This window comes from Natator depressus, chromosome 19 (genome assembly GCF_965152275.1).
Source record: "Natator depressus isolate rNatDep1 chromosome 19, rNatDep2.hap1, whole genome shotgun sequence".
NCBI classification, from domain to species: Eukaryota; Metazoa; Chordata; order Testudines; family Cheloniidae; genus Natator; species Natator depressus.
Window position 1 is genome coordinate 18443086 of NC_134252.1, and position 27084 is coordinate 18470169.

The window sequence follows — 27084 nt, forward strand, 5'->3', positions numbered from 1 at the left end:
TCCCACGGGGTTTGGAGCCCGGGCAGCGCGTCGCATCCCACGGGGTTAGGAGCCCGGGTAGCGCGTCGCATCCCACGGGGTTAGGAGCCCGGGCAGCGCGTCGCATCCCACGGGGTTTGGAGCCCGGGCAGCGCGTCGCATCCCACGGGGTTAGGAGCCCGGGCAGCGCGTCGCATCCCACGGGGTTAGGAGCCCGGGCAGCGCGTCGCATCCCACGGGGTTTGGAGCCCGGGCAGCGCGTCGCATCCCACGGGGTTTGGAGCCCGGGCAGCGCGTCGCATCCCACGGGGTTTGGAGCCCGGGCAGCGCGTCGCATCCCACGGGGTTTGGAGCCCGGGTAGCGCGTCGATCCCACGGGGTTTGGAGCCCGGGTAGCGCGTCGATCCCACGGGGTTTGGAGCCCGGGTAGCGCGTCGATCCCACGGGGTTAGGAGCCCGGGTAGCGCGTCGATCCCACGGGGTTAGGAGCCCGGGTAGCGCGTCGATCCCACGGGGTTTGGAGCCCGGGTAGCGCGTCGATCCCACGGGGTTTGGAGCCCAGGTAGCACGTCGATACCACGGGGTTTGGAGCCCGGGTAGCACGTCGATACCACGGGGTTAGGAGCCCGGGCAGTGCGTTGCATCCCACGGGGTTTGGAGCCCGGGCAGCGCGTCGATCCCACGGGGTTAGGAGCCCGGGTAGCGCGTCGATCCCACAGGGTTTGGAGCCCGGGCAGCGCGTCACATCCCACGGGGTTTGGAGCCCGGGCAGCGCGTCACATCCCACGGGGTTTGGAGCCCGGGTAGCGCGTCGCATCCCACGGGGTTTGGAGCCCGGGCAGTGCGTTGCATCCCACGGGGTTTGGAGCCCGGGCAGCGCGTCGATCCCACGGGGTTAGGAGCCCGGGTAGCGCGTCGATCCCACAGGGTTTGGAGCCCGGGCAGCGCGTCACATCCCACGGGGTTTGGAGCCCGGGCAGCGCGTCACATCCCACGGGGTTTGGAGCCCGGGTAGCGCGTCGCATCCCACGGGGTTTGGAGCCCGGGCAGCGCGTCACATCCCACGGGGTTAGGAGCCCAGGCAGCGCGTCAGATCCCACGGGGTTAGGAGCCCGGGTAGCGCGTCGATCCCACAGGGTTAGGAGCCCGGGTAGCGCGTCGATCCCACGGGGTTTGGAGCCCGGGCAGCGCGTCACATCCCACGGGGTTTGGAGCCCGGGTAGCGCGTCGCATCCCACGGGGTTTGGAGCCCGGGCAGCGCGTCACATCCCACGGGGTTAGGAGCCCAGGCAGCGCGTCAGATCCCACGGGGTTAGGAGCCCGGGTAGCGCGTCGCATCCCACGGGGTTAGGAGCCCGGGCAGCGCGTCGATCCCACGGGGTTAGGAGCCCGGGCAGCACGTCGATCCCACGGGGTTTGGAGCCCGGGCAGCGCGTCGAATCCCATGGGGTTAGGTGGGCAGTAAGAGGAGAACAGTTTTTAGGGCACACGTTTCCCACGTAGCCACGGATTTTGGGTGCCTCCACATTGCTGAACAGCAAACACTGGTGGGCCAGATTTTCCTTTGAGCTCAGGGTCAGGTTTTCAAGTGATCAGCACCTACAGTGGAGACCACGACACACTGAGCACCCATCATGCTGAGCCCCAGGCCTCTCCAGCTGGGCTCCCCAAATCGGAGGTGTCTTTCGAAACTGTGTCCATAAGTATCTCACTGGAAGGGAGCCAGGGGACTCAGCATAGAGCATGGAACATGGAGCCTTTCATCACTTTACACACAGGCCAGGACCCTGAAAGAGGCAGTTTGGTGCAGGGGTGCTGGAACTAGGGGTGCTGGGGGGGCTGCCGCACCCCATGGCTTGAAGTGGTTTCCATCATATACAGGGGTTACAGTTTGGTTCAATGCCTCTCAGCATCCCCACTCTACACATTGTCCCAGGTTTGGTGTAACAAGTTGCTGAGTCTCAGTCCAGTTGCTAGTGGGACATGTGTCCACATCATAAAAACCCCATCATTTAACCCTCCAGCTGCCCTGCCCATAGTGCCCCCTGCTGGCCCCTGCTCAGCGGGGGTGGGGGGTAACAGGGTTAGCATTACTGAGGATCCAGAGCATTCTGTCTGTGGACAGACAGACACGGTCAGTCACAGCCCCTGTATAACACCAGTGTGCCAGTCTGCCCTGTGCTGCCTATCCTGCCACCCTAGTGAGGCAAACACACACCATTGACTTCTCCCCTCCCCCCGTGAAGCCCCGTCCCCAGCTAACGAAGTCACTTGCTCCAGCTAGTGGAGCTCCAGAAGTAAAGCTGGGCTGCCCGATGCCCTCGCGTGGGGATACTCACAATGCCCTTCCAGCTACTGCCTGAGCTCTGGGCAGAATCCAGCGTGCCACTGTGACCAATCACAGCCGCCCCCTCTGGCTCTTGGGAGCCAGATCGGCCACGCGTGCTCATGCCAGCCTCCTCCTGGCTGCTGGCCGTGTTGAGCCTGGATTATAAATAGCTTTGCTGGGAGCTGGGGGAAGAGATGTTTAAAACCACTTTGTAAACAAGCTCTCTGCTCCCAGGGAAGGGCTGGGAGGGTGGAGTGAATGGAGACTCTCCAAGGAGATTGTCGCTCTGGGGGGATCTTTCTGCCATGGCCTGAATGAATGCCAAGGGGGCAGTTCTGCCCGCTGTCTCACTGCACCAAAGGCTGCCTCCGGCTGCAGCTTCGCCAGGCAGCTGGGAAACACTGCTGCGCCCACCTGCCCATTCCAACCCTGCCTACGGCTCCCGTACACCAGCGCCCTCTCCTGCTCTGGCCAGCTCCCCCTCTGGCGCATCAGCCTGGGCCCTGGCATTAGCTCCAATTCCCCCGCCTGGCCAGCTCCTCCATACTGGTTTATCGTGCCTCCTCCCCTGGGCTAGGTCCATCTCCCCCACTCACTCTGTTCCTCTCTATTGTACGCCTTGGAATAGCTTTGCCACCGCCCCCTCTTGCCATAGCATGCCCACTGTCCTGAGTTAGCTCTGTGCTCCCCACCCAAGCCCTAGCTCACCGACGTTCTCACGTTCTCAAGTCCGGCTCAGTCCATCCCTCTCGGGGTGTCAGACTCCCCCTCCGGCACTAGCCTTCTGTCCCCCTCTCCTCCCAACCCCCCTTCTCCCACACTATTAATCATTGAGTTCCCGTGTCGGCAGCAGCTCCCCTCCACCAGTCATCTGTGGCCAGGAAGATTGTGATAACTCCAAAGTTGATTTGAACATCCAGATTGTCCAGTAACGGGATTTAGGCCATCATGTTCTTGTTTTTTCAGATATTTGATTTTGACTCTAGCTGAATTTTCATTGCTGTTCTCAAGCCCAGACTCTTGCCCTGCCTGCTGAACCTGTTGTGCGTTTGTCTCCTGGTTCTCAGGGTACCTAATGAGATATTAATTAGCTGCCCATTGCTGAAGTAGATAGGACTCTAGGAAAAGAGACACTACCAGCGGGCCTTCTGCCATGAAAAGGAAAGTCAAACCTGAACGTGTAATGCAATGAATCATTCCCCAGGCTAGACAATCTCTCCTTAGCCAGGTTGTCCAGTGGTTAGGGCACTACCATGGAACTTGGGAGAGCTGAGATCAAGTCATTCTGTCTGTGCCTTGGTTTCCCAATGTGGATAATAGTTGGCCCTATCTCATAGGCATGCTGTCAGGATAAATAAATTAAAGACTGGCCAGGGCCCAGATACAGTGATGATGGGCACGATAGAAGCACCATAGATAGGTATAGAATACTGCAAGTTTCTGTCTCGAGAGGGTTAGGGCAGAAGTAGCTCTATACTGGAACCCCATATCCTAACCACCCTCAGTTTGGGGGAAATTTTGGATCTAAATCCAAAATTTGCAACTCAGGACCATCTAACAGGTGAAAAGGGGGTTAAACTGAGTTCCTGACAGTCAGTCAGTCAGTATCTCCTTGCACTTTCCACAAGAATCACCGGGGTTAACCCCAGGACCCTGGTCTCCTTCTGTCTGGTGTAATTCAGCCCCCAGCATTTCATCCTGCAATTCTAACAGGGTACAAGATTCAGTCTTATCCTGTTGCACAGTGTTGCTGTGCTCTGTCAGGCAGCTCCACCGCAGAGGTCGCTGCATTTTAGCGCTGGTTTAAACTGATCTCGAAAGGTGCTGTAAAAGCCTTTGGTCTGAAAGCTGTGAAGTTGTGATCATTATGTTGCAGTTAATGATTTGTAATTCTCTTTGCAAAATATAGTGACCAGAACTGGGCTAGGTTTCAGAGTAGCAGCCGTGTTAGTCTGTATTCGCAAAAAGAAAAGGAGGACTTGTGGCACCTCAGAGACTAACAAATTTATTTGAGCATAGGCTTTCGTGAGCTACAGCTCACTTCATCGGATGCATTCTGGGTTAGTTACTCCAGATTTACACCGGGGAAACTGGGCTCCATGTTTGTGCCCAACAAGATTTAATAACCTGCATCCCCCCCAAGTTTAAATCCCAGGCGTGTTTTGAACATCTGTCCTGTCTCATCTAGCCCTGAGTTACAGGATCATTGTACTAATTCCTGCTGTCCGGAGCCTCCCTAAGTCTCGTTCCCACATGGTGTTTACATTCCAGCAGCACAGTGGGATGGCTGGAGAGGACCCATTCCTTCGGCACAGCTGCAGCGGGGAGACGGTCTAGCTGTGATCGCTGCCTTGCAACCAGTTGCTTCTTTGCACGGTGGTTCTCAGGGGTGCCCCGATATGCTGTATGCTGGCGCTGGGTGCTGGCAGTCTGAGGTGAATGCTGGGATGGGGTGTGGGAGGGTATCTCTGCTCCAGAAACAGTCCCACACGGTGTAAACCAGGTTCCTGTCTGCTCAGCCATCCCAGCCCTTTTAGCAGGATTTAAAACCTTCTCCTGCCTCAAGCACCCTCTAGTGAGAAAAACACCCCCTTGGCACCATGCTGAAAGTAACTAACCGCAGTGCAAATTTGGCTTGTTCCCTTTGGCCCTCTGGTGGCCCCTTTGCCCTGCTCTACCCTGCTATGGGATCAGTTTGACAAACCAGTTCAGAGAAAACAAGAACCGTTCCAAATCCAGATGCCTCAGGAACTCTGAGAGCCTGCACAGGTATTTTTCCTCTGTCATTTTTTTCCACTACCTCGATTCTGACTGGAAGAGTCAAAATCTCATGGGGAGGCTTTTTCCCTGGTATTTCCAGTCCTGGCCGCAAGCAGGAATGACTGGGGAAGCTGGTTCCCAGCATCGCCAGCTCCGGTATGCAGACCCCAGCGGTTTGGAAGCCTCAGATAAGCAGCATCTGTATTTGGAGGTTGGGGAGGTGGTTTCAACCTTCAGGCCAGGGGCTGCTCGTGATTCTTGAGGTTCTAAACTGTGGCCCTGGGTGTGACTGTATTAAAAAGGATGTTTAGAAGATATTTAATGGTGAATTGAAAAAATGTCTCCCCGTGGCTTTTCAATGGAAGTGTCTGAATGAGCCCGGGCACTATGGGGAGGCAGATCTGGGCTATTCCTCACCCGCCACCTCTCCTGCACCAGCTCTGAGCAGCTGCTGTGTGTTGTGTTCTGGAGCTGCTCTCTGTCTGTCTGTCTACATCACAAGGGAGGGGAGAGGGTGCTGGCTGATTGGGTGGCTCCTGGTGGCTTTCTGCACCTTTTAAAACACTTAGCCAATGCAAGGGGGCAGAGCAGACCTGAGCCTGTTCCCCAAAGTATTGATTGGGACCCTGGACCTTTCTGAAATAACACATTTGAGCCTCAGGCTGAGAAAGTTAACAATGACTTCTCTAAAGCTTGCACCAAGAATGACAATAATACCTAGCTCTTATCTAGTGCTTTTCATCTTTAGGTGTCAAAGCACTTTACAAGGGAGGTCAGCATCATTATTCCCATTTTACAGATTGGGAAACTGAGGCACATGGCGGGGACGTGACTGTCACCCAGCAGGCCAGTGGCAGCATCAGGAATTGAACCCACATCTCCTGAGTCCCAGGCCAGTTCCAACATTGTCCAGTTATAAATCTCTATTCTTAAAACAAAAATCCCCACCCATATTGCAGGCTCTTCCTTTGGAGATGTTGACTTTTTAAAAAAATCAAATTTGAGGTTCATTGCCAACTTGCAAGCATTAAAAAAAACCAAACAAACCACAAGCCAGGTTCTGGCAAAATCCTGGGACTGGCTAAAAATCACAAGATTTTAAATAATAGGTTCTTTTTATTCACTTTCTGAGCAAAGATTCTGACATAATTTTGTGACTCCGGTAGCTGGGGCTTTAAGTACAACACCAACTGCTGGGAGAGTTGGCAGCTCTGCCTCCCCAAAGCTGTTTGTTCACTTCTTGCATTTCGGGCAGCTCAAGCAATGAAATAAGTCTGGTCAGTTTCACATTCGTTTCAGGACCCTCTTGCTTTTCCGTTCGCATGCCCTAGCATGAGGCCACAATGTTTGGGTTGCAAATAAATGGCAGAGGAATCTTCCTTTGTTTAAAGGGGCCCAATTCCTTTTCATCTGAATTGTTGGGGGGAAACATAATCAGGAAACATTTTAGCAAAAACTTGACAAACCTTAAATCTTGGATCCAACTTTTCTCTGTAATTGGCGAAGAGCCACACCATTGCTGGCTGAAGGGGAAAACCCTGAGTAGTTCCCTGCTGGGTGCTGTTGAATGATGCTGGCATAATTTCTCCCATTCCTCTGGGTCCTGGAAGGAGCCATGGGGGGCAGAGAGCCAGCATGGGGGCACAGGGCCTGTGCAGATCCTGTGGGAGGGAGTTTGTGGGTCGAGGAGCAAAATCCCCTGCTTGTTCTTTGCAGTGCAAACCCCTAAGGAATGTTGACAGTGAAACTCCCCTCTGGCGTTTCCAGTCCTTCAGGCATGTTGTTCCCATGTCAGAGAGAATCGCCGGGTCTAATCAATAATTCAGCCATCAGTAACTCTCATGGTAAATTAGGGAGTGGGAATGGGGAATCCCATGGGTAATACCCTTTGATACCTCTAGAAGATCCCCTAGTGGTTCTGTTCTTTGCTTGTTATTAAAGGGCCAACCATCTATTTGGTGCTCGTTGTAGATTTAACCCTTCGCCCCACACTTGCGCACAAGACCTGCTGCACGGCCAAGGCTGGCAAGGGTCAGCTGACTCGGGTTTGGGCTGAGAGGCTAAAAATCGCTGTGTAGACATTCAGGCTTGGGTGGGGACCTGAGCTTTGAGATCCTCCACCCTCACAGAGTCCCAGAGCTCAGGCTCCTGCCTGAATATCTACACAGCGATTTTTCAGCCTCAGAGTGCAGGCCAGCCATGGGTTTTGTATCCCTGTGTAGACGTACCCACAGTGTCTCCCTGGAGTGTCCAGCCCCTGATCCACTGGGCGCTCGCAGTATTCATGATCCACTGCTCCCAAAGGAACAGGACACCCCAGCATACCAGGTCCACCTCAGAGCATTGCTCCGCTTAACTCACAGCACTTTGATATGCTTATAGTGAAATCAAGTATAAGTTTATTTAACAGAGCACAAGAGATTCAAGGGATAGGAATTAGGCGTATTGGAAACAAATGGTCACATATGAAGTAAAATCAGAACAAGCATTCTAAAGCCTAGACTTAGGGCAGGTCTGCACTTACAGTGCTATAGCTGCACTGCTGTAATGCTTAAGTGAAGACACTCCTATGCTGATGGGAACATAAGAACGGGTCAGACCAAAGGTCCATCTAGCCCAGTATCCTGTCTTCCGTGACCTATGCCAGGTGCCCCAGAGGGAATGAACAGAACAGGGAATCATCAAGTGATCCATCCCCTGTCGCCCATTCCCAGCTTCTGGCAAGCAGAGGCTAGGGACACCATCCCTGCACATCCTGGCTAATAGCCATTGATGAACCTATCCTCCATGAATTTATCTAGTTCTTTTTTGAACCCTGTTATAGTCTTGGCCTTCACAACATCCTCTGGCAAAGAGTTCCACAGGTTGACTGTGCGTTGTGTGAAGAAGTACTTCCTTTTGTTTGTTTTAAACTCTGCTGCCTATTAATTTCATTTGGTGGCCCCTAGTTCTTGTGTTATGAGAAGGAGTAAATAGCACTTCCTTATTTACTTTCTCTACACTGGTCATGATTTTATAAACCTCAATCATATCCCCCCTTAGTCGTCTCTTTTCCAAGCTGAGAAGTTCCAGTCTTATTAATCTCTCCTCATACGGCAGCCGCTCCATACACCTAATAATTTTTGTTGCCCTTTTCTGAACCTTTTTCAAGTCCAATATATCTTTTTTTGAGATGGGGTGACCACATCTGCATTCAGTATTCAAGATGTGGGCGTACCATGGGTTTATACAGAGGCAATATGATATTTTCTGTCTTATTATCTATCCCTTTCTTAATGATTCCCAACATTCTGTTCGCTTTTTTGACTGCCGCTGCACATGGACGGGAGAGCTTCTGCTGTCTGCATAGTTAATCCACCTACCTGAGAGGTGGTAGCTGTCTCGAAAGGAGACGCCCTCCTGCAGACAGAGCACCGTCTAGGGGCTAGGAGAGGGGGTTAATGTCGGTATAACTACATTGCTCAGAGGTATGGATTTTTCACACGGAGTTCTACCTACATAGAGCTGTAGCTCAGCTGTAGCTCACGAAAGCTTATGCTCAAATAAATTGGTTAGTCTCTAAGGTGCCACAAGTACTCCTTTTCTTTTTGCGAATACAGACTAACACGGCTGTTACTCTGAAATAGGTCTGTAGTATAGACCTGGTCTTAATTAACAAGATACTCTGCTTGTCAGTTTGCCTTCTAGACAACAGATTCAGTGTGTCTCTTTGCATTCCAAGCTCTCCCAGAACGATCTTTATTCATAAACAGGGCAGCCCCCTGCTGTTTGCTTTTTCCTGTAGCTTTCCTCATTTGTAGATTTTGCAGTCTCTCAATTCACACCTGGCTCAGCATGCAGATAGGTCTGCGTGAGACAGACAATAGACAAATGGCCAGACGGGGAGACAAGTTACCTCCGGCCTGCAAGGAACATCTCTGAGGTCTGTCACCTCCTGGTGACCTGCCTTAACGCTAAGACCTTAAAAACGTATTTTTTCAGTATAGATACAGAAATCCTTAAATATTATCCAGATACATTTTGCAAAAATTATGATGACCAGTCAGCAACTGGCTCTCAGAAGAGAGCTCACATGCCCCGTTTCGTCAGCTATTATGCAGATATCTGACCCAGGACATCCGTGTACCACCCCATGCATCTCTTATGCCCTCTGCCAGTTAGCACCCAGGGGTCTCTGGGTCACACAGGGCCTCATTGTGCTGGGCGTCACACTAACTAATAGCAAGAGACAGTCCGAGCCCCAGAGACCTTACAGTCTAAATAAGAGGGTAAAGGAAGGATAGCCCGCCCCTCTTTAGCAGTGGAGAGCTGAGACCCAGATCCCTGGAAGTATCTAGGCACTGGAATCAATGAACCATTGCAACCAATGGGAATTAGGCACCTAAATACCTTGGAGGCTCTGGGCCAGGGAGACAAAGGTTATGTCGATGCTTCAAGTGAAGGTGTGATTGTAGCCCAGGTAGGTACATCTGGACTAGCTTTAATCTAGCTGCAAGCACCACTGGGAGTAAAGCTGTGCTAGCACGGGGTAGCAAGGCAATGCAAGCTTGCCAGGGCCTGGTTACTAGCCCATGCAGCCATTGTTACTTGTGTGAGGTAGCACCTACCAGCCTACACGCACTCCCGACATACCCCAACTGACCTTCCCAAAGTCACCCAGTGACTGTGATAGAGGCAGGAATTGAACCTGGATCTCCTGAACCCAGGCCATGGGCTTAACCAAAGAGACACCACCCCTTCCTTCCTGGTTGACACCCAAGGGAGACAGATCTGTTTTGATTCAGTGGCCTGCTCGGAATCCAATGCTGTTTTCTGCTCGTTGGTACCATGCAGCTGGGCTGGGCTGGAACATTAGCAGAGCTGGCTGACTAGGTCGTCTTGGCAAAAGAGAAACAGAACATGAAACTGCTGGAGGAAACCTCTTGACATCAAAGTGATGCGCTCTCATTTCCAGAGCGTAGCAGGGAGTTACACATCTCCGTCTTTAGGATGAAGGAGGTAGTTACCATAGTTACTGTTGTCATGTCAATGGCTACTGGAACATGGCCTAATAGCATTCAGGCAAGATTCACCACCCCATCTACCTGTGTTTAAAGACTGAGTGATTGATTTGTAAGTCTCTCTTCTCCCCTAGCTTACAACACTGTATTAAATTGACACACTCAGTGGTTAAGATCTCTTTGCAACAGCAGTAAATTTCATTTCTAACCCAGCCTTGGGGGGTGGGAATTGGCCGGTTTCTTTCTTTGAATGCGCTGAGAAACTCTGAGGGGAAACATTTATTATAGAGGATGGCAAATGTCCGAGAAATAGCTCTGAGATGACCCAGGCCAATAACACGCCACAAAATATACAACCTCCAATCCTTCTATCCTCTTTAGAGAGTAGCTAGTGTCTGGGCCAGATCCTCAGCTGGTGTCAGTCAGCGTAGTGCTACTGAAATCAGCGCAGCTATGCCAACTGAAGATCTGACCCGTCGTGTTTTTCTGCACATAACTGTCCATCTCATCACACTGGCTGGGTGCAGAATGTGTTTGCGTATAAATATAATGAAAAGGTTGTGCATATAGAAAAGTCCTATCGAATTTATCAGGGTCTCTTTGAAATTAACCAGGGTTACATAGAACTTACACTAAACACCTATTTGGTTTTATAGAGAAGAAATTACTTCCTATAGGAGATTTGGTGGTTGTTGTGTTTTTAACCGTCCTATAGGATTCTACAGCAAGGCTAGAACTCTCTGTTACATTCTGTAGGATGAGTCAAAAATCCTATCATCTATTCCGGGGGTCGGCAACCGACGGCCCGCGGGCCAAAGGCGGCGCGTGAGCCGATGTTCCGTGGCACTCACACTGCCCGGGCCCTGGCCACCGCTCCGGGGGGCTCTGCATTTTAATTTAATTTTAAATGAAGCTTCTTAAACATTTTAAAAACCTTATTTACTTGACATACAACAATAGTTTAGTGATATATTATAGACTTATAGAAAGAGGCCTTCTAAAAACATTAAAATGTATTCGTGGCACGCGAAACCTTAAATTTGAATGAATAAATGAAGATTCAGCACTCCACTTCTGAAAGGTTGCCGGCCCCTGCCTGGTCAGTTCTATATGGCTCTTCCGTAGGGGGAGGTGGAAGTGTGTGAGGTGGTGTGGGTATCTGTGTGCTGGGGGAGTGGGTGGGTATCGGGGGGCGGGACCATGGGTGTGGGAGGTGAGGGAACAGGTGGAGCGGTGGGAATGGGGAGGACTCTGTATGGAGGATGGTGTGAGTGGGATGATTGTATGGGAGCAGTGGAGTGTGGGTATATGGTGTGTTCGGTGTGGGAGTGTGTCGGGTGTGTGTAGGGATAGGGGTGCGTGGGGAGTGGGTGCTCCCTGAACATGTGCTTTCGCTGGGCTGTTAGCTCAGTCCCCAGAGTCTTTTCTCAATCCCGGCTTTCTGGACAGGGAGGAGTCATTGTCTAGTGGTTAGAGCAGGACTCAGGGCTCTTGGGGTCTCTGCTGCTCTGCCAGGGATTCACTACTGAATCGTGAGAAAGTTACTTACTTTTCTGTGCCTCAGTCTCCTCACCTGTAAAATGGGGATGATAGTTCTGGCCTTTGGGGGGCGGGGAGCTTGTGAGGTTTGATTCATTCCTGCGTGCTCCCATGGCAGACAATGGAGAGGGATGCAGTGCCGTCATTCTCAGACCCCAGCTGTGTGGGGCATGAGCCGAGGGGCTAGCCTGAGCCGTCACTAGCTTCCCAGGGCTCTTGGCTGAGGATTTGAATGCGCTCTGTGTTGCTGTTGGATTGACGGCCTCGGCTGTAGTTCCTGGTCATTGCACCCAAGGTCCAGAGGGGAGACACAAAAGGGATCATAAACAGCTGTGATTGGCATCTGCTTTTGAGTTGGGGGGTGGGAGGGTCTTTCCAAGCTCCATTAATAACCAGAGGACAGGGGGTTCTTTGAGGTCCCCAGTGTGGGATCTTTGTTGTTGGCTTGTGATATTGTATTTAAAGCCATCAAACCTGTGCCCAGATCGCTTAGCTCCGGGTGGGGTTTGTCTTCATCTCTCGCTAACAAACATGATCGCCGCCGAGAGGCTGAAAACCAAGGCGATGAGGAGTCACTGGCTGTGGGATGATTTACCCTGGCACTGGGATTAGACCCACACCCAGGTATGGCACAAGGCCGAGTGATAGAGCTGTGAGTGGGATAACTGAATAGTGGTTGCATTAGGCCCTGGGCTGCCTGTGACCACCTCACTAAGCGCTGTGACACTATCATCTTGCTTAAGCTAAACTGCAGCCGGCTGGTCTGTATTTGGATGGGAGACTCCCAGGACTGGTGCTGATTATTCACTGCTGTGCTGTGCCCATCCTTCAGCTGCATGTGGTGTTTAAAAGTGCTGGAGCCCTTTTCTCAAGGGGTAGGATGGTTAATCCTGGTGACGTGGTCAAATCCCATTTTACAAGGAATCGTTATTCCCATCCATAAGGCCTTTCCCACGGTCACACAGCCAGACAATGGCAGAGCCACGTCGAGAACCCTGCCTCCCTGGCTTAGAGCACAGCCCCTGGCCTGCGGGAGCTGGGACCCTCCGGCTAGCACAGCCGACCTGGGGGAGCTGTGTTCAGAGCCAGCAAGCTACTGCTCTGTCTTCTGCTGCTGGCCTCTCCATTCACAAAGAATGACAGTGTAGGGAGAAGCCGTGATCCCAGCTACCGTGAGCTCCAAGCCTTCGATGAAGCCCAGCTAACCTCCCGGGACGATACTGGCCGCAGATTCAGTTTGTCTAATTAAGCCCTTGTCTGATGTGGGGAAGGCAGCTCGGTGCTAGTTAATGAAACCCTCTGTCAGGAGGCATTCGCCAGTGAGATGTCGTTTTATGAATGGGAGTTGCTCTTCCTTGGCGTGCACGACTCCAGCCGGGTAATTGGCTCTCCTGTGCAGCTCTCTTTTCCATTCTGCGCACCAGCACCCGCCAGAGAGCTGCGGGAGCACATGAGAAATGCAGCTGCACCTCACCCTGCTGCACAGGGGTATTGCATTAGGTGGCTGGTGCTGGGGGTTGAGTTGACCGGGGAGGGGGTAGCTCAGAGGGCAGCAGGGGAGCTTGGCGCAGCTGTCACTTGGGAGGGTGAGGACTAGAGCCTAAAGCCCACTCCTGCGTGCTGTTTAGCTGCTGAGATGGGCAGCTGCGGGGGCCTGGTAGCTGGCAGGTTATTTCCATCGGGAGCTGAGCTGCCCTGGCTTGACGGCCTGCCAGGGATCCTGCAGCTCTGTACGCGGCAGGGTGTGCAAGATTGCAGCGCCCCAGCTCGATTGACGATGGAGGTGACCCGGGGGTGCACATAAGCATCAGCTCTAGGCATTGCCATCTGCACTGCCTGCCCATCACCTTCTCTGGCAAGTGTGCTGGGTAATGAAGGGGTGAGACATGGGCATGTCTAAGGAGATGGATTCATGTGACTGAGGGGCTCACCTCTCTGTGAGAGCCTGGCTTTCCACGTGTGGTTCTGTCCCCCTTTGGTGGCTGGCTACAGCAACTATAATGGGCCACTACCTGACGTGAATGAGTTACTTTCTCGCCACTGAGGGGCCATGCTTCTGAGGCTGAAGGTCCAGGTCCCATTCCTCCTCCCTCTATGCAAGCAGCCCTAGATTTGTAACATATACAGAGAGCAAGTGACGGAGCTGGGAAGAGAACCCAGGAGTCCTGACTCCCAGGCCGCTGTTCTAACCATTAGATCACACTACCTTCCAGAACCCAGGAGTCCTGCCTGCCACTGTTGCAGCTACCACCCTGCACTCTTTCACTCCACGGTTGTGGCTGGCACACTTGTTGTTTGGCCATGTGTATTCATAGAATCTCAGGGTTGGAAGGGACCTCAGGAGATCATCTAGTTCAACCCCCTGCTCAAAGCAGGACCAATCCCCAATTTTTGCCCCAGATCCCTAAATGGCCCCCTCAAGGATTGAGCTTACAACCCTGGATTTAGCAGGCCAATGCTCAAACCACTGAGCTATCCCTCCCCCTCATTATTATAACCACGCAGCCCCAATGTGTGGTACAGACAGGACATTTGTGATCAGAAAAGCATTGTAGCCTGCGCGTGGACTTCCGCCAGCTCTGAATCTGCGGCTCAAGCTGATCCCTCCCTCCCATGGCGAGACAGGGAAGTTCGGGGAATCCTCAGTCATTTCTTTGATGAGACTTCTGAAACTGTGGATGTTTTCACTTGCCTGCCTAGTGGGAACAGACCTGGCTGGAGCTGAGCTTGGGAGAGCTGGCCAGTGGGAGGACAGGGGTTTCTTCAAGGTCAGTCTTAACTGAGCAGCCAGAGAGGTCACTTCCCGTGGCTGATGATGCAGGAGGAGTGGGGTCGCTTGGCTTTCCAGGCCTCTCATGGCTTCCTTTGGTTGGGAAGCGATCTGCAGATTGGTGTGTGTTTAGCTCAGCCACCCTGGCCCTGCCCCTGTCTCCTCTGGGAGCAGGTCCAGATGCACATGGCCCTGCGTTAGTGACTCATGTGCGTGGCCCCATGTGTGACCACCCAGGTGCCCCTTCCTGGGACCAGCTCTGCAAGGAGGGGGGGATTGTGGGTGAGGCCCAGGATTGGGAGTCAGGTTTCTATTCCTGGCTCTGCCAGAGACCTGCTGGGTGGTACTGGACAAACTGCTGTCCTTCTCCGTGACATTTCCCCTCTTGCACAACGGGGTGATAACGCAGACACGCCGCAGGGGCTGAGGCGAGGTCGACTCCATGGGCAGGTGTCATAGGCTTTAGACTTTTAGGTCAGAAGGGATCATTATGATCATCTAGTCTGACCTCCTGCACAATGCAGGCCACAGAATCTCACCCACCCACTCCTATAACAAACCCCTAACTTATGTCTGAGCTACTGAAGTCCTCAACTCGTGGTTTAAAGACTTCAAGGTGCAGAGAATCCTCCAGTAAGTGACCCATGCCCCACGCTGCAGGGGAAGGCGAAAAACCCGCAGGGCCTCTGCCAATCTGCCCTGGAGGAAAATTCCTTCCCGACCCCAAATATGGCGATCAGCTGAACCCTGAGCATGTGGGCAAGACTCACCAGCCAGACACCCAGGAGAGAATTCTCTGTAGTAACTCAGATCCCACCCCGTCTAACAGCCCATCACAGACCATATCTACCGCTAATAGTCGAAGATCAATTAAATCCCCAAATTAGGCTATCTCATCATATCATCTCCTCCATAAACTTATCGGGCTTAGTCTTGAAGCTAGATATGTCTTTTGCCCCCACTGCTCCCCTTGGAAGGCTGTTCCATAACTTCACCCCTCTGATGGTTAGAAACCTTCGTTTAATTTCAAGTCTAAACTTCTTGATGGCCTGTTTATATCCATTTTTTTTCTTTTTTTGGATGCCTCGCGGCCCACTTCTCAAGCGCTTTGAGATCCTTGGATGGACGTTGCTGCAGAGGGACAAAGTATTGCTGAAGAACCAGCTCAGAGACCCCAGGCCATCCCTCATCTACATTAATCTAGAGCTGGAGGCAGCAGGGGAATCTCTTATCCACTTCCCCCTCTGCTTCCCTGCTGCTTCGGAACCTGCACCCTGGTTTTGGTTCTGCAAAGCCCCAGCGTTGCCATCCCACGCTTCTGCCAGACTCACTTGTGCGTATGTTGCTGGTTCCCTCCCTTTCCCCTCGGCTGAGGTCGGTTCCCTCCAGGCTCAGAACGGTGCCAGTGAATCGTCTTCTGCTGGATGAGCCAGTCATGCACTAAGGGGCATTGCCAGTCCCTTGAAGCACATAGGAATTGCTTTAGGAGCAACCTCTGGAGGCTTGAAAAGGAGAGAAGAGGGAGAGAGAGAGAGAACTCTCCCCTGTCTCTGATAGGTCTTGTTTCCTTGTCTCTGAGCAGTGGAAGCATTGCACAGCTCCGGGCCATGCATATTTTACTACTGTCACACTACAGTGCTTGGCAGCCACAGGCAGTTATGATGGGGACTTGTACAGGCCTTAGTTTGGGCGCTGAGCTGACGGGCACTCAGCAAAGGCTGGGGCCATTGGCAGCTTCTGCCTCCACCCTGACTTGCTATGGGCTGGCTTAGTCCTGTGTCATTTCTGGTATACAAGCCGTATCTGGGGCTGGTGGGGAGGAGCTAACAGAGCCCCAGGTAGTCGGGGAAAGGACTCAAAGCTGGCTTTTCCCATCTGACAGCTTTCATTTGCTTGGCCATCGCTGAACATGGAAGGTACATCCCCGTATCGTGTGCAGCTGCCCTGCGGCATCAGAGGCACCGAGATCCAATACTCCTGCAGGGGCTGCAGCACATTCCCAGTAGGCCGCAGCCACACACACCTGTGGGGTTTGTGCGTGTCCCAGGTGTGTGCCATGCCAGTGCCAGCGCAGTGCTCCTAGAGCGAGATGAGCTTGTGACATCCAGCATATTGTTCCCAGGGCCTCGCCCCGTGCCAGCTGGTTCCCGCTTACCCATGGGGGTAAACATCTGTTCCCCGTTGACAGGAGATTCCTGTTTGATGGGGGGAGACCCCAGCCCACAGTAGAGTCCATTAAGGAGAGAACGTGATGTAAGAAAATCTCTGCTCTGCCGCAAACTGTAGCATCTAAAGACAGGACAAGGCACCTCTTTGAAAGAGATCTTGGCTTAGCTACAGTGGTAACGTGGTGGAGAGAATGGATTCCCACCCGCACAAAGCAAACAGCCATCGAAACACCGTGACACACTGAAGGGATTGATTTATTATTATTTGTTCAACAGAAGCACGTAGAGCCCCCAACCAAAATCGGGGCCCCATTGTGCAAGGTGCTTCACGGACACACAGCAGGAGACAGTCCCTGCTCTAACACAGGGGTTCTCAAGCTTTTTCTTTCTGAGGCTCCCCAACATGCTATAAAAACTCCACGGCCCACCTGGGCCAGAACAACTGTTTTTCCTGCATATAAAAGCCAGGGTCAACATTCGGGATAGCAATCAGGGCAATAGGCCCACAGGGGTGCCCCGCAAAGCTTAGTTGCTCAGGCTTCGGCATCGGCCGGATGGCAGGGCTCGGGGCCCTGGGCTTCAGCCCCATATGGCAGGGCTTCATCTTTCTGCCCGAGGCCCCAGCAAGTCTAATGCTGGCCCTGCTTGGCGGACCCCCTGAAACCAGCTTGCGCCCCTCCCGTGGGCCCTGGACCCCTGGTTGAGAACCACTGCTCTAAAGAGTTTGCAATCTAAACAGACTAGGCAGGCAAAGGCAAACTGATTTGCCCACGGTCACACAGTAGATCAGTGGCAGAGCCAAGAATAGACCTGGGGTCGCCTGAGACCTGATCAGCTAGAACAAGCATCTTCTTAGGGCAGTTGGTTTAATGCTGACATTCTCTGGGTGCTAGCTGAAGCCCTAAGGAGCTGAATGAATAAAATGAATTAGTTGCTCTGGCTAAAGGAACTCCTGGCACTGCTTAGATGAATAACTAAGAACCTGTTCCTGGTCCCGTTGAAGTCCACAGCAAACCCCCTACTGAGTGCGTGGCTGTGGGATCGAGCCCTGGCAGAACAATAGCATCAATCTGTGCAAGTGAGCAGCGTTCTAGGGCACCCAGGTGCTGGTTGTAACTGATTGGCTTGTCTGTTTCACAGCTGGAGGGTGCAAAAAGGGAAAGATCACGGTGGGGCTTGGTGTTTTCACAAGCATTTGCACCTAAGTTCAAGCAGACCTTGGCTGACACTAAGGAGGTAAAAGGGACCTCACCCTTCTTCTAGAAATCTAGTCTCCCTAGTCATCCCCTCTCCCCTGTGTAGCAACAATCACAGCTTGTTTATTATCATAACTAACGCAATTTGCAGTCAGTCTAGAGCGGTGAACAGTAAATCCCAACTCCCGGGTTCTAGTCCCGACCCTGCTATTAACTTGCTATGCAGCCTTGGGCAAGTTGCTTCATCTTTCCCTTTCTGTCCAATAGGGCTCATGAAACTCACCTGCCTTTTCAGAAGCTTTATGACTTGTGCGATGAATGTGTAAAGTGCTTTGAGATCCTCTGGTGGAAACGGCCACTGACAATGAGAGGTGCAATGCGATGGCTCCTAAATGAAGAGTTCCTCTGTGCTCTGCTTTGCCCCATTGTTCACCTCATACACGGAGTGAGACCGTGACGTGTCGCGCAGTGCGGGCCCTCACGTGCCAGGAAGCGGGGAAGCCCCAGAGCCACTTGTGGTGTCTGGTTTTGCCATGGCGCTGGTGCATGACAGCCCGCTCTGTAAACAGGACCAGTGATCAGAGCCGGCAGTCCAGTACCGCGGGGGGTGGGCTTTTGCAGCATGCTGGGCAGGAGATAATGAACCAGTGAGTTGGCCTGCTATGAATTTCACAGTTGCCTCCAGGAACAGAGCCAGGCTATGGATCTGTTTCCTGAATTGCCTTGCCAGTGTCCACGCTGCCAGTCCAGATCTCTTCAGCCCTGGTTTTCCCCTGGAGCTGACCTCTGCGGCCATGCCAGTTGCGCGCTCACGCTGGCGCTGGGGTGGGAAATGCTAGTGAGCCAATGCACACTGGCACGCTTGGCTGTGGCTCCTGGCTGGGTTAGCTAAGTGGCTTCACTGGAAGGGCTGGTCATTCCGCTGCCCCTTGCAGATGGCTCATGTGGGGTATTTCTTGTTAGCTACAGACACAGAGACCAAAGCGCCATCCCCGGGAGATCTGTGCTGTCCCCTGGGACTCATGGAGCAGTGGGGCTGGGGAACTGGCAGGGGAAGTGACTTTGGGGAGGATTTGTCTCTTGCCAAGTAGTCTGCACAATGAGCCATGGGGATTCCTGCCTTCCTCTGGCACACGGGGCGCTATCCCATACAGTGCACACCAGTGCAGGGGCTCACAGACTTCGTTATCTTAACACAGAGAGTGTCTCATTGATGCCTCCCCTCTGGCTCCCCAGCTCTTGCTTGGCCCCCTGGCTCTCCTCCATTTCCCTGCCCCCTCTCCACCCAGCCTCCTGCCCACACCTCACCCGGCCTCCACCTTCTCTCCTTTTCATAGTCATGTCACATCTCTGTGGCAGCCACAGCAAGAGCTGACATAGCAAGTAGCAGCAGGGACGTGCCTGACATATTTTTAGCTTCCTTGAATGCGGTGTAGCAGCTGGAAAGAGGAAGGAACCCGCGCCGTGAGGTCAGCTGGCTCCGCGCCCCCCATTGTCCACTGCCCACAAGTGCAGAACATCTGCTCTCAAGTTTTGTCCACTTTGGTTTCCAGCATCTCCCCGCCACCTGCCTGCTAGTTGCTGTCACCGCTCTAACCTGCAACGAAGCAGCCTCAGAGGCAGAATGGGTGAGAGCCACTGACTAGCAGGCTGGGATATTGATCCCCCAACATCTGATTCTGGCATCATGGGCATTTGCCTGAAAGGGTGGGGAGAGCGAGGGGGTGTTTTGGCATCAAATCCCGGGGAATGCTCTCAGGGGATGTTTTATTCATGGTGAGTTTGCGCTTGCACCCATTGGAAACTCCCATGGGAGAGGGGCTGGGGGGGAGCTGCTGACTTCGTTTCTCACTCCCTCTCCCAGGGAAGCCCACGGCGTTTGCAGAATGCAGGCCGTGAGGATGTGAAGTGGAGAGAGGATTGAGAACAGAGCAGGGAATTTGGTTGCTTGAACGGATTCTTTTCTGGCACAGAGATGCTGGGGGTCTAATATTCTGCCGGGGTGGCCAGGCTACATTTAATGTCAGACGAGATTCAAAGAGTTAGAGCTTTATAACTGTTAAAACACGAACAGGCAACATTGCATGTCAAAATATACGCTGTAAATATCCTTAAAGCAAACGGACTGTGTTCTCAAGAAGTATTTGTCTTACTTTGCCTATCTGTACATTTTGATTATTATGAATGGAAATATTTGTTCCTCGCTTTGTGGCTGCACGGTGAAATCGACGTTAACTGACATAGTGTCACAGCACACTATAACTGAACAATTACTTACCTTCTCATTTTGACCATGTAATTATAAAATAAATCAAGTGGAATATAAACATTGTACTTACATTTCAGTGTACGGTAGATAGAGCAGTATAAACAAGTCATTGGCTGTATGAAATTTTGGTTTGTACTGGCTTCGTTAATGCTTTTTATGGAGCCTGTTGTAAGACTAGGCAAATCTCTAGATGGGTTGATGTACCCTCGGAAGAGCTCTGTGTACCCTGGTTGAGAACCACTGGTCTAGGTTTACTTAATCCTGCCTCTGCGTGGGGGGCTGGATTAGATGACCTCTTGACGTCCCTTCTAGCCCTACATTTCTATGATTCTATGCAATCATGTCACTGCTCTGTGCCTCAGCTTCCCCATCTGTGAATTGAGGATAATGCCTACCTCACAAGGGTGCTGTAAAGAACGGCTGTAAGCACACTGAGATCCTCAGAGGAAGGGGACAATGATGTTCTTTTGAAGATAGTTTTCTGGTGGTTGGCAGTGATGTTTCTAGACTGACATCACTCAAGAGGCCCACGAGACTCCCTTGCATTGTAGCGCTGCATCAGAACACGATGATGTCATGATGCTATGGCCAAGCCTCCTTGCATCCACTGCATCGTTCTGCACCAATGCAAGCCCAACAGGAGTTCATCCCCTTGAACATTTCTAGTGAGGCGGTGACCTCATGTCACCCTTATGAAACCCTACCTGAGAACAGCAGCAACAAATCCCACTGGTTGCAGAGCCATGTTTAATTGACTATTCCTGGCCGGTCTTTTAGCCCAGTGTTTTGCAATTGCACCCCCTGACCTCCCAAGGGAAGGGGGGCACCGTGGCAGAGCCAGGTTGCTGGTGCTGGAGTGTTTCAATCTGTTGTGCCAGCGAAATGGATCCAGGGTACAAGGATTGGTTTGCACGTGCCTTTTCTTGGTGGGGGTGGGCGGGGAGCTGGCCACGCTATGCATCAGCTCAGGAATTCCTGGAACGAGCTCTCCTTGTTTTGCTTTCCCATTCCAAGCACAAGTAGCCAGTGAGTCAATGGCTGGAGTTGCCTGGTCTGGTTCCAGTAAGCAGGGAATGAGTTTGACAAGAGGTCTGCCCATCTGGCTCTTGTTACTGGGAGGTTGGAGGGTCAAATGGATGGAATGTGACCTTATATGGAACTCTGGAGTCTCTAATAACTAAGCTGCCAGGATCTTCCGCTAGCCAGCCATGCCTGCGGACAGTCACCCCTGTGCAGAGGGCCTGCACGAAGCAACTCTCGTGATTTTCTTGTGAGTCTCGCGATAGTTAGTGTAAAAAAGCCCCTGCTCCAGGAGGCATGTGATTAGGTGAGAATCTCAGTGTTCGTTTTAAGAAAGAAAAGTAAGTGTCTGGCTGTCAGGGTTGCAGAGAGGTGCTTAAACATGTGACCTGAGTGCACCTTGGAGACTGAGTGCACCAAGTAGCATAAAAAGAACCCAAAGGTATTATTTTAAAAAAAACAAGAAATCTGATGATCTTTAAGCCAAGCTCATGAGTTTTTGGAGCCTGATTCATGTTCTGTCAATGCTTGTGGTGAATAGTGCTGGCTCCGCAGAGAGGGAGCTGGTGGGATGCAGAGAGGGAACTGGTGTCTGAGCCTTGGTCTCGGCCTCTGTACAGGGGTGAATCTCACCTGTCGACTTTTGAAGTGACTACCAGGGAAGCCTGGGAAATCTGCCTTGTGAAAAAAGGGTACCTGGAGCCGCAGCTTGGCTTGGGGCTTTTCACCTCTCCAGGGCATTTCCAGAGCAGCTTCCATCCCATGATTGCAAAGTGTTTCCCCAACATTAATGAAGACTTACAACACACTGCGAAACTGGTCTCTCTTGTAGCACATGGCTAGTGAGTGTATGCGCCACTGTCCTCTACTGGGTGGAAGTAGAACTTTTCCGCTATGTGCCATAAGCCCTGTACTGCTACAAGCTGATGAGGATTCTTGTTTAGTCCAACCATCAGGGGCCTGGACTTACAGAGCAGGCGGACTGAATTTTATTCCTGCAATCCCTGTGGAGTTTTAAGTGGCCGTAGCATGCAGAGAAATTCCTTGAGAGCTATCAATTTATTACAATATTATTATTTGCATGATACAAAGGGGGAAACTGAGGCACAGAGAAGCTAAGTGACTTGTCCAACTACACACGGCATGTCAATGTGCGGTGAGGTACAGAACTCAGCTGTTCTGACACCCCACCCCCGCTCTCAACCCTAGCCAGACAGTCCATGAACCAGGACACTTGCACACGGTCCCATTTCCCAACCCTATCAATGGGAGCCATTCAGAGAGGCACTGCTGGAGCCAGAGTTTTAACAAGACTGACGTATTACGTGGGCAGTTATAATCAGCTTTAATGTACTGGAAGGTCAAGGTACAGGAGAGTTTCTAGCTCCCGTACAAAGACCCTTGATCTGGTCAGGAGAAACTGGCATCGTAATTGGACAGCCCACTCCCTTGCAGAAATCATTAACAATACCCCCCAGTAAAATGCTCCAGACAGCAGTGGGGACTTTTGATTACACCCCGCTGGCAGTTGACAGTGCTCTGCCCAACGGGATGGACAGAAACCCTCTCGGCTGGAGCTAGATTTGGCACCATGACCGACCCCGTTCCAGGTACAGCAAGTGCCAGGAGTGGAGACAGGGGCTTGTCAGTCAATGAGCCCATTGTGGGCAAAGCCCCGCTGGCTGGGTCTCTGCTATGGCTGTTGGAAATCCAAATAAACTTTCCGTGTATGATTCTCGTGCGCCAGGCTGTGAAATCTGAACAGCCTGGCCCCCAAGTGCAGAGGGAGAGTCTTCGCGTGGCGGGGCCTAGGGCTCAGATCTTTACTCGGGGGCTTTGACTCCGAATGGCGCCCAATGAGAGAGAGAGAGAGAGAGAAGCCCATTGTCTCTGCAGTGTAAGTGTGCAGGGGCTGTGTTTGTCTGCAGGAATCCCACCTTCTTGGACAGCTGTGAGCCAGGTTTCCTTCCCGTCGCTCTGGAAGTTTTCTTGATGTGCTGGATGCAATTGCAGAGCCCAATCCTGTTTGCAGCTCCCCTGGTCTTCAGTAGGCATGGAGGGTACTTAGCATCCAGTGGGATCAAGCCCTTCTTTTGGACAGGGGCTTCCAGAGTGAGGGAGTTAAATAATGCAAGTTATGGCCAAAATGTAACAAATGCGGGAGAGAGCAAGGGCAGGGCTACACTTAAAACACTGCTTGGGCACTGCATGGGGGAAGCTCTCCCACCAACACAGCACTGTCTACCCCGGCAGGTTAAGGTCAGTGTAACTACGTTGCTCAGGAGTGTGGGTTTTTTACACCCCTGAGCAACAGTTTTACTGACATAAGTCTGTAGTGTAGACCTGGCCAGAGAGAGAGACTAACAGCTGCAGGCAAGGGAGAAAGAAAGAGTTTTAGCTGAGCTGGGCCAGGGGAAAAGATCCAGAGAGGCTGTTCCAAGGTGCAGGATTGCAGAGGAGAAGGCTGTTGCACCAGCCATGGTGAGATTGCAGGGAGAAGCACAGGGGAGGCTGGTGCCAGATAAGCGGATGCAGTGAGAGGAGCAGAGGGTGCTTCTGTCAGAGACAGAGACCATGTAAAAATGTACCAGCAATTGCAGACCTGGTTGCTAAGACTGCATGTGCAAATAGCACATTTACCTGGGCAAGTAGCTATGTAGCTGTCTGACTGCAGGGGGCGATGCCTGGTGTGCTCATGCGCTTACTGCAATCATGGCAGCTAGGCATGCAATTGCACAAATGCTTTTGCACATGGCCCTGCACTCTGAAAATCCAGCTCTAGAAGAGAATAACACGGACCCTCCCATAAGCTGTACAGCACCTTTCTGATTCTAGATGCCCTTTAAGGATATCTTTTAGTGGCAGACCCTTATTCTAAGCCCTACTGGCAAATGTGTCATTACCAATAAATCTGTGGCCGAGCGTGTTGGCTGATGGCAAGCAGAGACCCAGAGAAGCATAAAAATTTAGAGATGGAGAAGACCTATTAGGACGTCATCTTACCTACCTTGTCAACTGCACCCAGCACGGGCCTCCATCAAAGAGATGGATTCCTCCTTGATTGAATCAATCCGAGGGAGGAGGCTGCCCTCCATTTGAAGGGGATGGATCGAAAGGCCCAGGAGCGCTACTGGGACCCTTAAATAGATGAAAGAAAAGAAAGGCCTGTAATATACACATGTGGGGTCCAGGACTCCCTAACACGTGGTCCACTCTGACCGCTGACAGAGTGCAGGGCTTTGAGCTCTCACAGCAATGACCCCCAAGCACTTGACATTGGGTTTGTGACACTGCAGAGAGGGTGGCGGCTTCTTCTGGTGTGTGTGATGCCCCCAGCCTGGTTCCCTTCCACTCAGACCTCGGAAGGGGCATTATTTTATGGACTAGCCAGGCTCTCTATCTGAGGTCCCTAGGTGCTATAAACCTCCCACCAAGCCCTCACTTCTCTCCCACTAACACGCTATCGCCTTCCCCGCTCTGCATCCTGTCACTTCCCTGTGGGAAGGAGCTCCCCCCTTGCACTGGGCCTGCACCACTGGAGCAGACTTCAAAGGGAAATCGACTGGCTTTGGTGAGTTTCCCTTTGCTGTGCACTTAGCACCTTCTGCTCACCTGTACCAGCAGCAGAGAAAGGTGTCTGGGCTGGCCAGCTTCACTGTGCGTTTGTACAGCACCCTGGGACCTGGATTTTGCTTGGCGCCTCTGCTGTGATGTTCATAATAATCACTGAGTTTCCCTTTGTAAGTTAATAAATTTCAAAGCACATCTGCCTCCTCCCTCCCCCCTCAAAACTTGACATTCATTTTGCCTGTGCAGTTCTAGAGGGAGCTGTACAATTCAATCTTCCCTGCAGAGTGAAGTTCATTGAATAATACTGAGTTCCTCTTTGAAAACAGCGCAGCAGGAGGAATTTCAAAACTCTGGGATTGTGTATTATTTGTGGAGCAAGGACAGTGTCTTCCTCTGCATTCGGAAAGTGCCTGGAACATTTTGGACACTACTGCGATAAATAATGAATGATGATAATAATGCAGAGCATTAATATCTCCAGAGACAGAGGATCTAGGCCCAAACAGAGACATGTTCACATGTTCAGAAGTGCTTAAGTGACTTAGGAGCCCAAACCCCATTTTTAGGCACTTAAGAGCTTAAATCCCATTGACTTTCAATAGGAGTTAGGCTCCTAAGTGTCATTTTTGAAGATGGGGCTTATGATCCTAAATCACATAGGTACTTTGGGAAATTTTACCCCTTGTTACAAGGCCCCGCAGTGACATATGGGCAGCAGCCTGCAGCTCCTAACAGTCTCAGAGGGGGTTGTGTGCATCCAGAACACATGGGCTGTAGGTGAGTGGCAGTGGAGTCCAATGGGTAGGGCACTGGACATGGCCGCGCAGGTCCTGGGCTCTATTTCCAGCTCATTCTGCTCCTCCTCCCACCCTTTGTCTATTGCAGTGTATTGCTCTTCAGCTGGGGGAGTGTTTCTAACTCTGTGTGCATGCAGCGCCTAACACAATGGAGCCCTGATCTGAGGTGGGGTCTTTGTGTGACGATATAATGCTGCTCCTAGTAAGTTCCTTACATGACTCTCTCTCTTCTGCTTGATTCCAGGCACAGCGCTGGCGTAATGAAAACTACGAGAGGCCCGTGGACCTGGAAGGGTCAGGGGATGACGACCCCTTTGCGGATGATGAAATTGATGATCTCTACTCGGGGTCTGGCTCGGGATGTAAGTATAGAGTAAAGGCCCCTAGGGGAGGGGATCAGATAAGAGATCCCTGGCTGAATCCTGGGAGTCTGCCTTTGCCTTCAACGCTCAGCCTATGAGGTGACTAGAGCATCAAGAGTGTCCTTTGTTCAGCGCCAGAGAAGGGAGTAAATTACACCTCACCCATCCCCGGTGGAGAACACCGGTCCTCCAACCTACATCGGTTTGGGCACATGCCCTCTCCCAGCCCCAGGGGGATTGTTTTTGCAGGGCGAGGTTCCCCTGCTGACAGCAGCTCTTGGGAGTTCTGTGCCTGGCCTTTGCAAACAGGCCCTGCGACGTTTGCAGGGTGCTGGCACGTGTCAGTATTACATGAAAATGGGCTCTGCCTTTGTGATGCATGGAAATGTGCGTCAGGGTGTCCGGAGTGGCTCACGGCTGTGGGTACCAGCCTCGGGGCTGGCTGTTACAAACCAGGGCACAAACCCCAGGCTGGCTGTGAGCTCTCTACTCAGATGCTCCCCACCCAAGTATCAAGTGTGAACTCCTCATGCCCTATAACAGCCTTATCATGGAGTCACAGACAGTCCCGTTGGGCACTCTGATCTGTCTTGCCACCCAGGCAAGCTGTGACAGATGGTCTCTTACACCAAAAATCACAATATTCAGCTTACTCCCAGTCCCAAAGGACTGGGTACTTACCGCAGGTCAATTGCACCTCAGATCTCAAACCAAAGACAAGGTTTGTAGCCAATCCTATGATAGACTAGCAAAAGGTTTATTGACTAACAAAAATAAATGAGAGTTATTTACAAGGTTAAAACAGGTAAACATAGACACACAAATGGGTTACAGTTTGAGGTTCTAAAAGATGATCAAAGCTTGTATAATAAGCAAGCTCTATTTGTCCCTTAGGGCTAACCCAGGCCAAGCCTGGGGATCTTTTGCTTATGCTTAGTCATCCTTGCCCCTCAGAGTCCAAGCAGCATACAGATGCAGTTCCTTCCCATCAGGGATTTTTATTCCCTTCCCCCAGAGTCCACGCTGATGGGACAAGTTCTCTCGCACGCCTCATCTTCATGGTGTGAGGGGAGCCATCAACAAACTCTTTTCTCCTCTGATGTTCTACAATGGCTCATTTAGTTCCCATGGGCCTTCTTGTGAGCAAGACCTGACACCTTCTGTGTAAACTAGTATTTCACACTCGGTAATGCTTCTCTCCTGGCTGAGGGGTTGGTTTCCAGTTTCTGGGCAAACATTTTTATAGTTGTAGAGCAAACACTTCAGCATTACCTTAGAGCATGGGATACCGATCTGATCAGTGAGATTAATGCAGGGAGCAATTT

The 27084-nt window shown here is 51.9% G+C and overlaps 1 protein-coding gene across 1 annotated transcript in view; it reads left to right on the forward strand.

Moving 5' to 3' along the window:
* SDC3 (syndecan 3) overlaps nt 1-27084 on the forward strand; it is a 188070-nt gene that overhangs the window by 146502 nt on the left and 14484 nt on the right. Inside the window, exon 2 of the mRNA XM_074934678.1 lies at nt 25642-25759. Within this exon, the coding sequence (XP_074790779.1) occupies nt 25642-25759 (118 nt within the window). The remainder of the gene's footprint in view (nt 1-25641; nt 25760-27084) is intronic.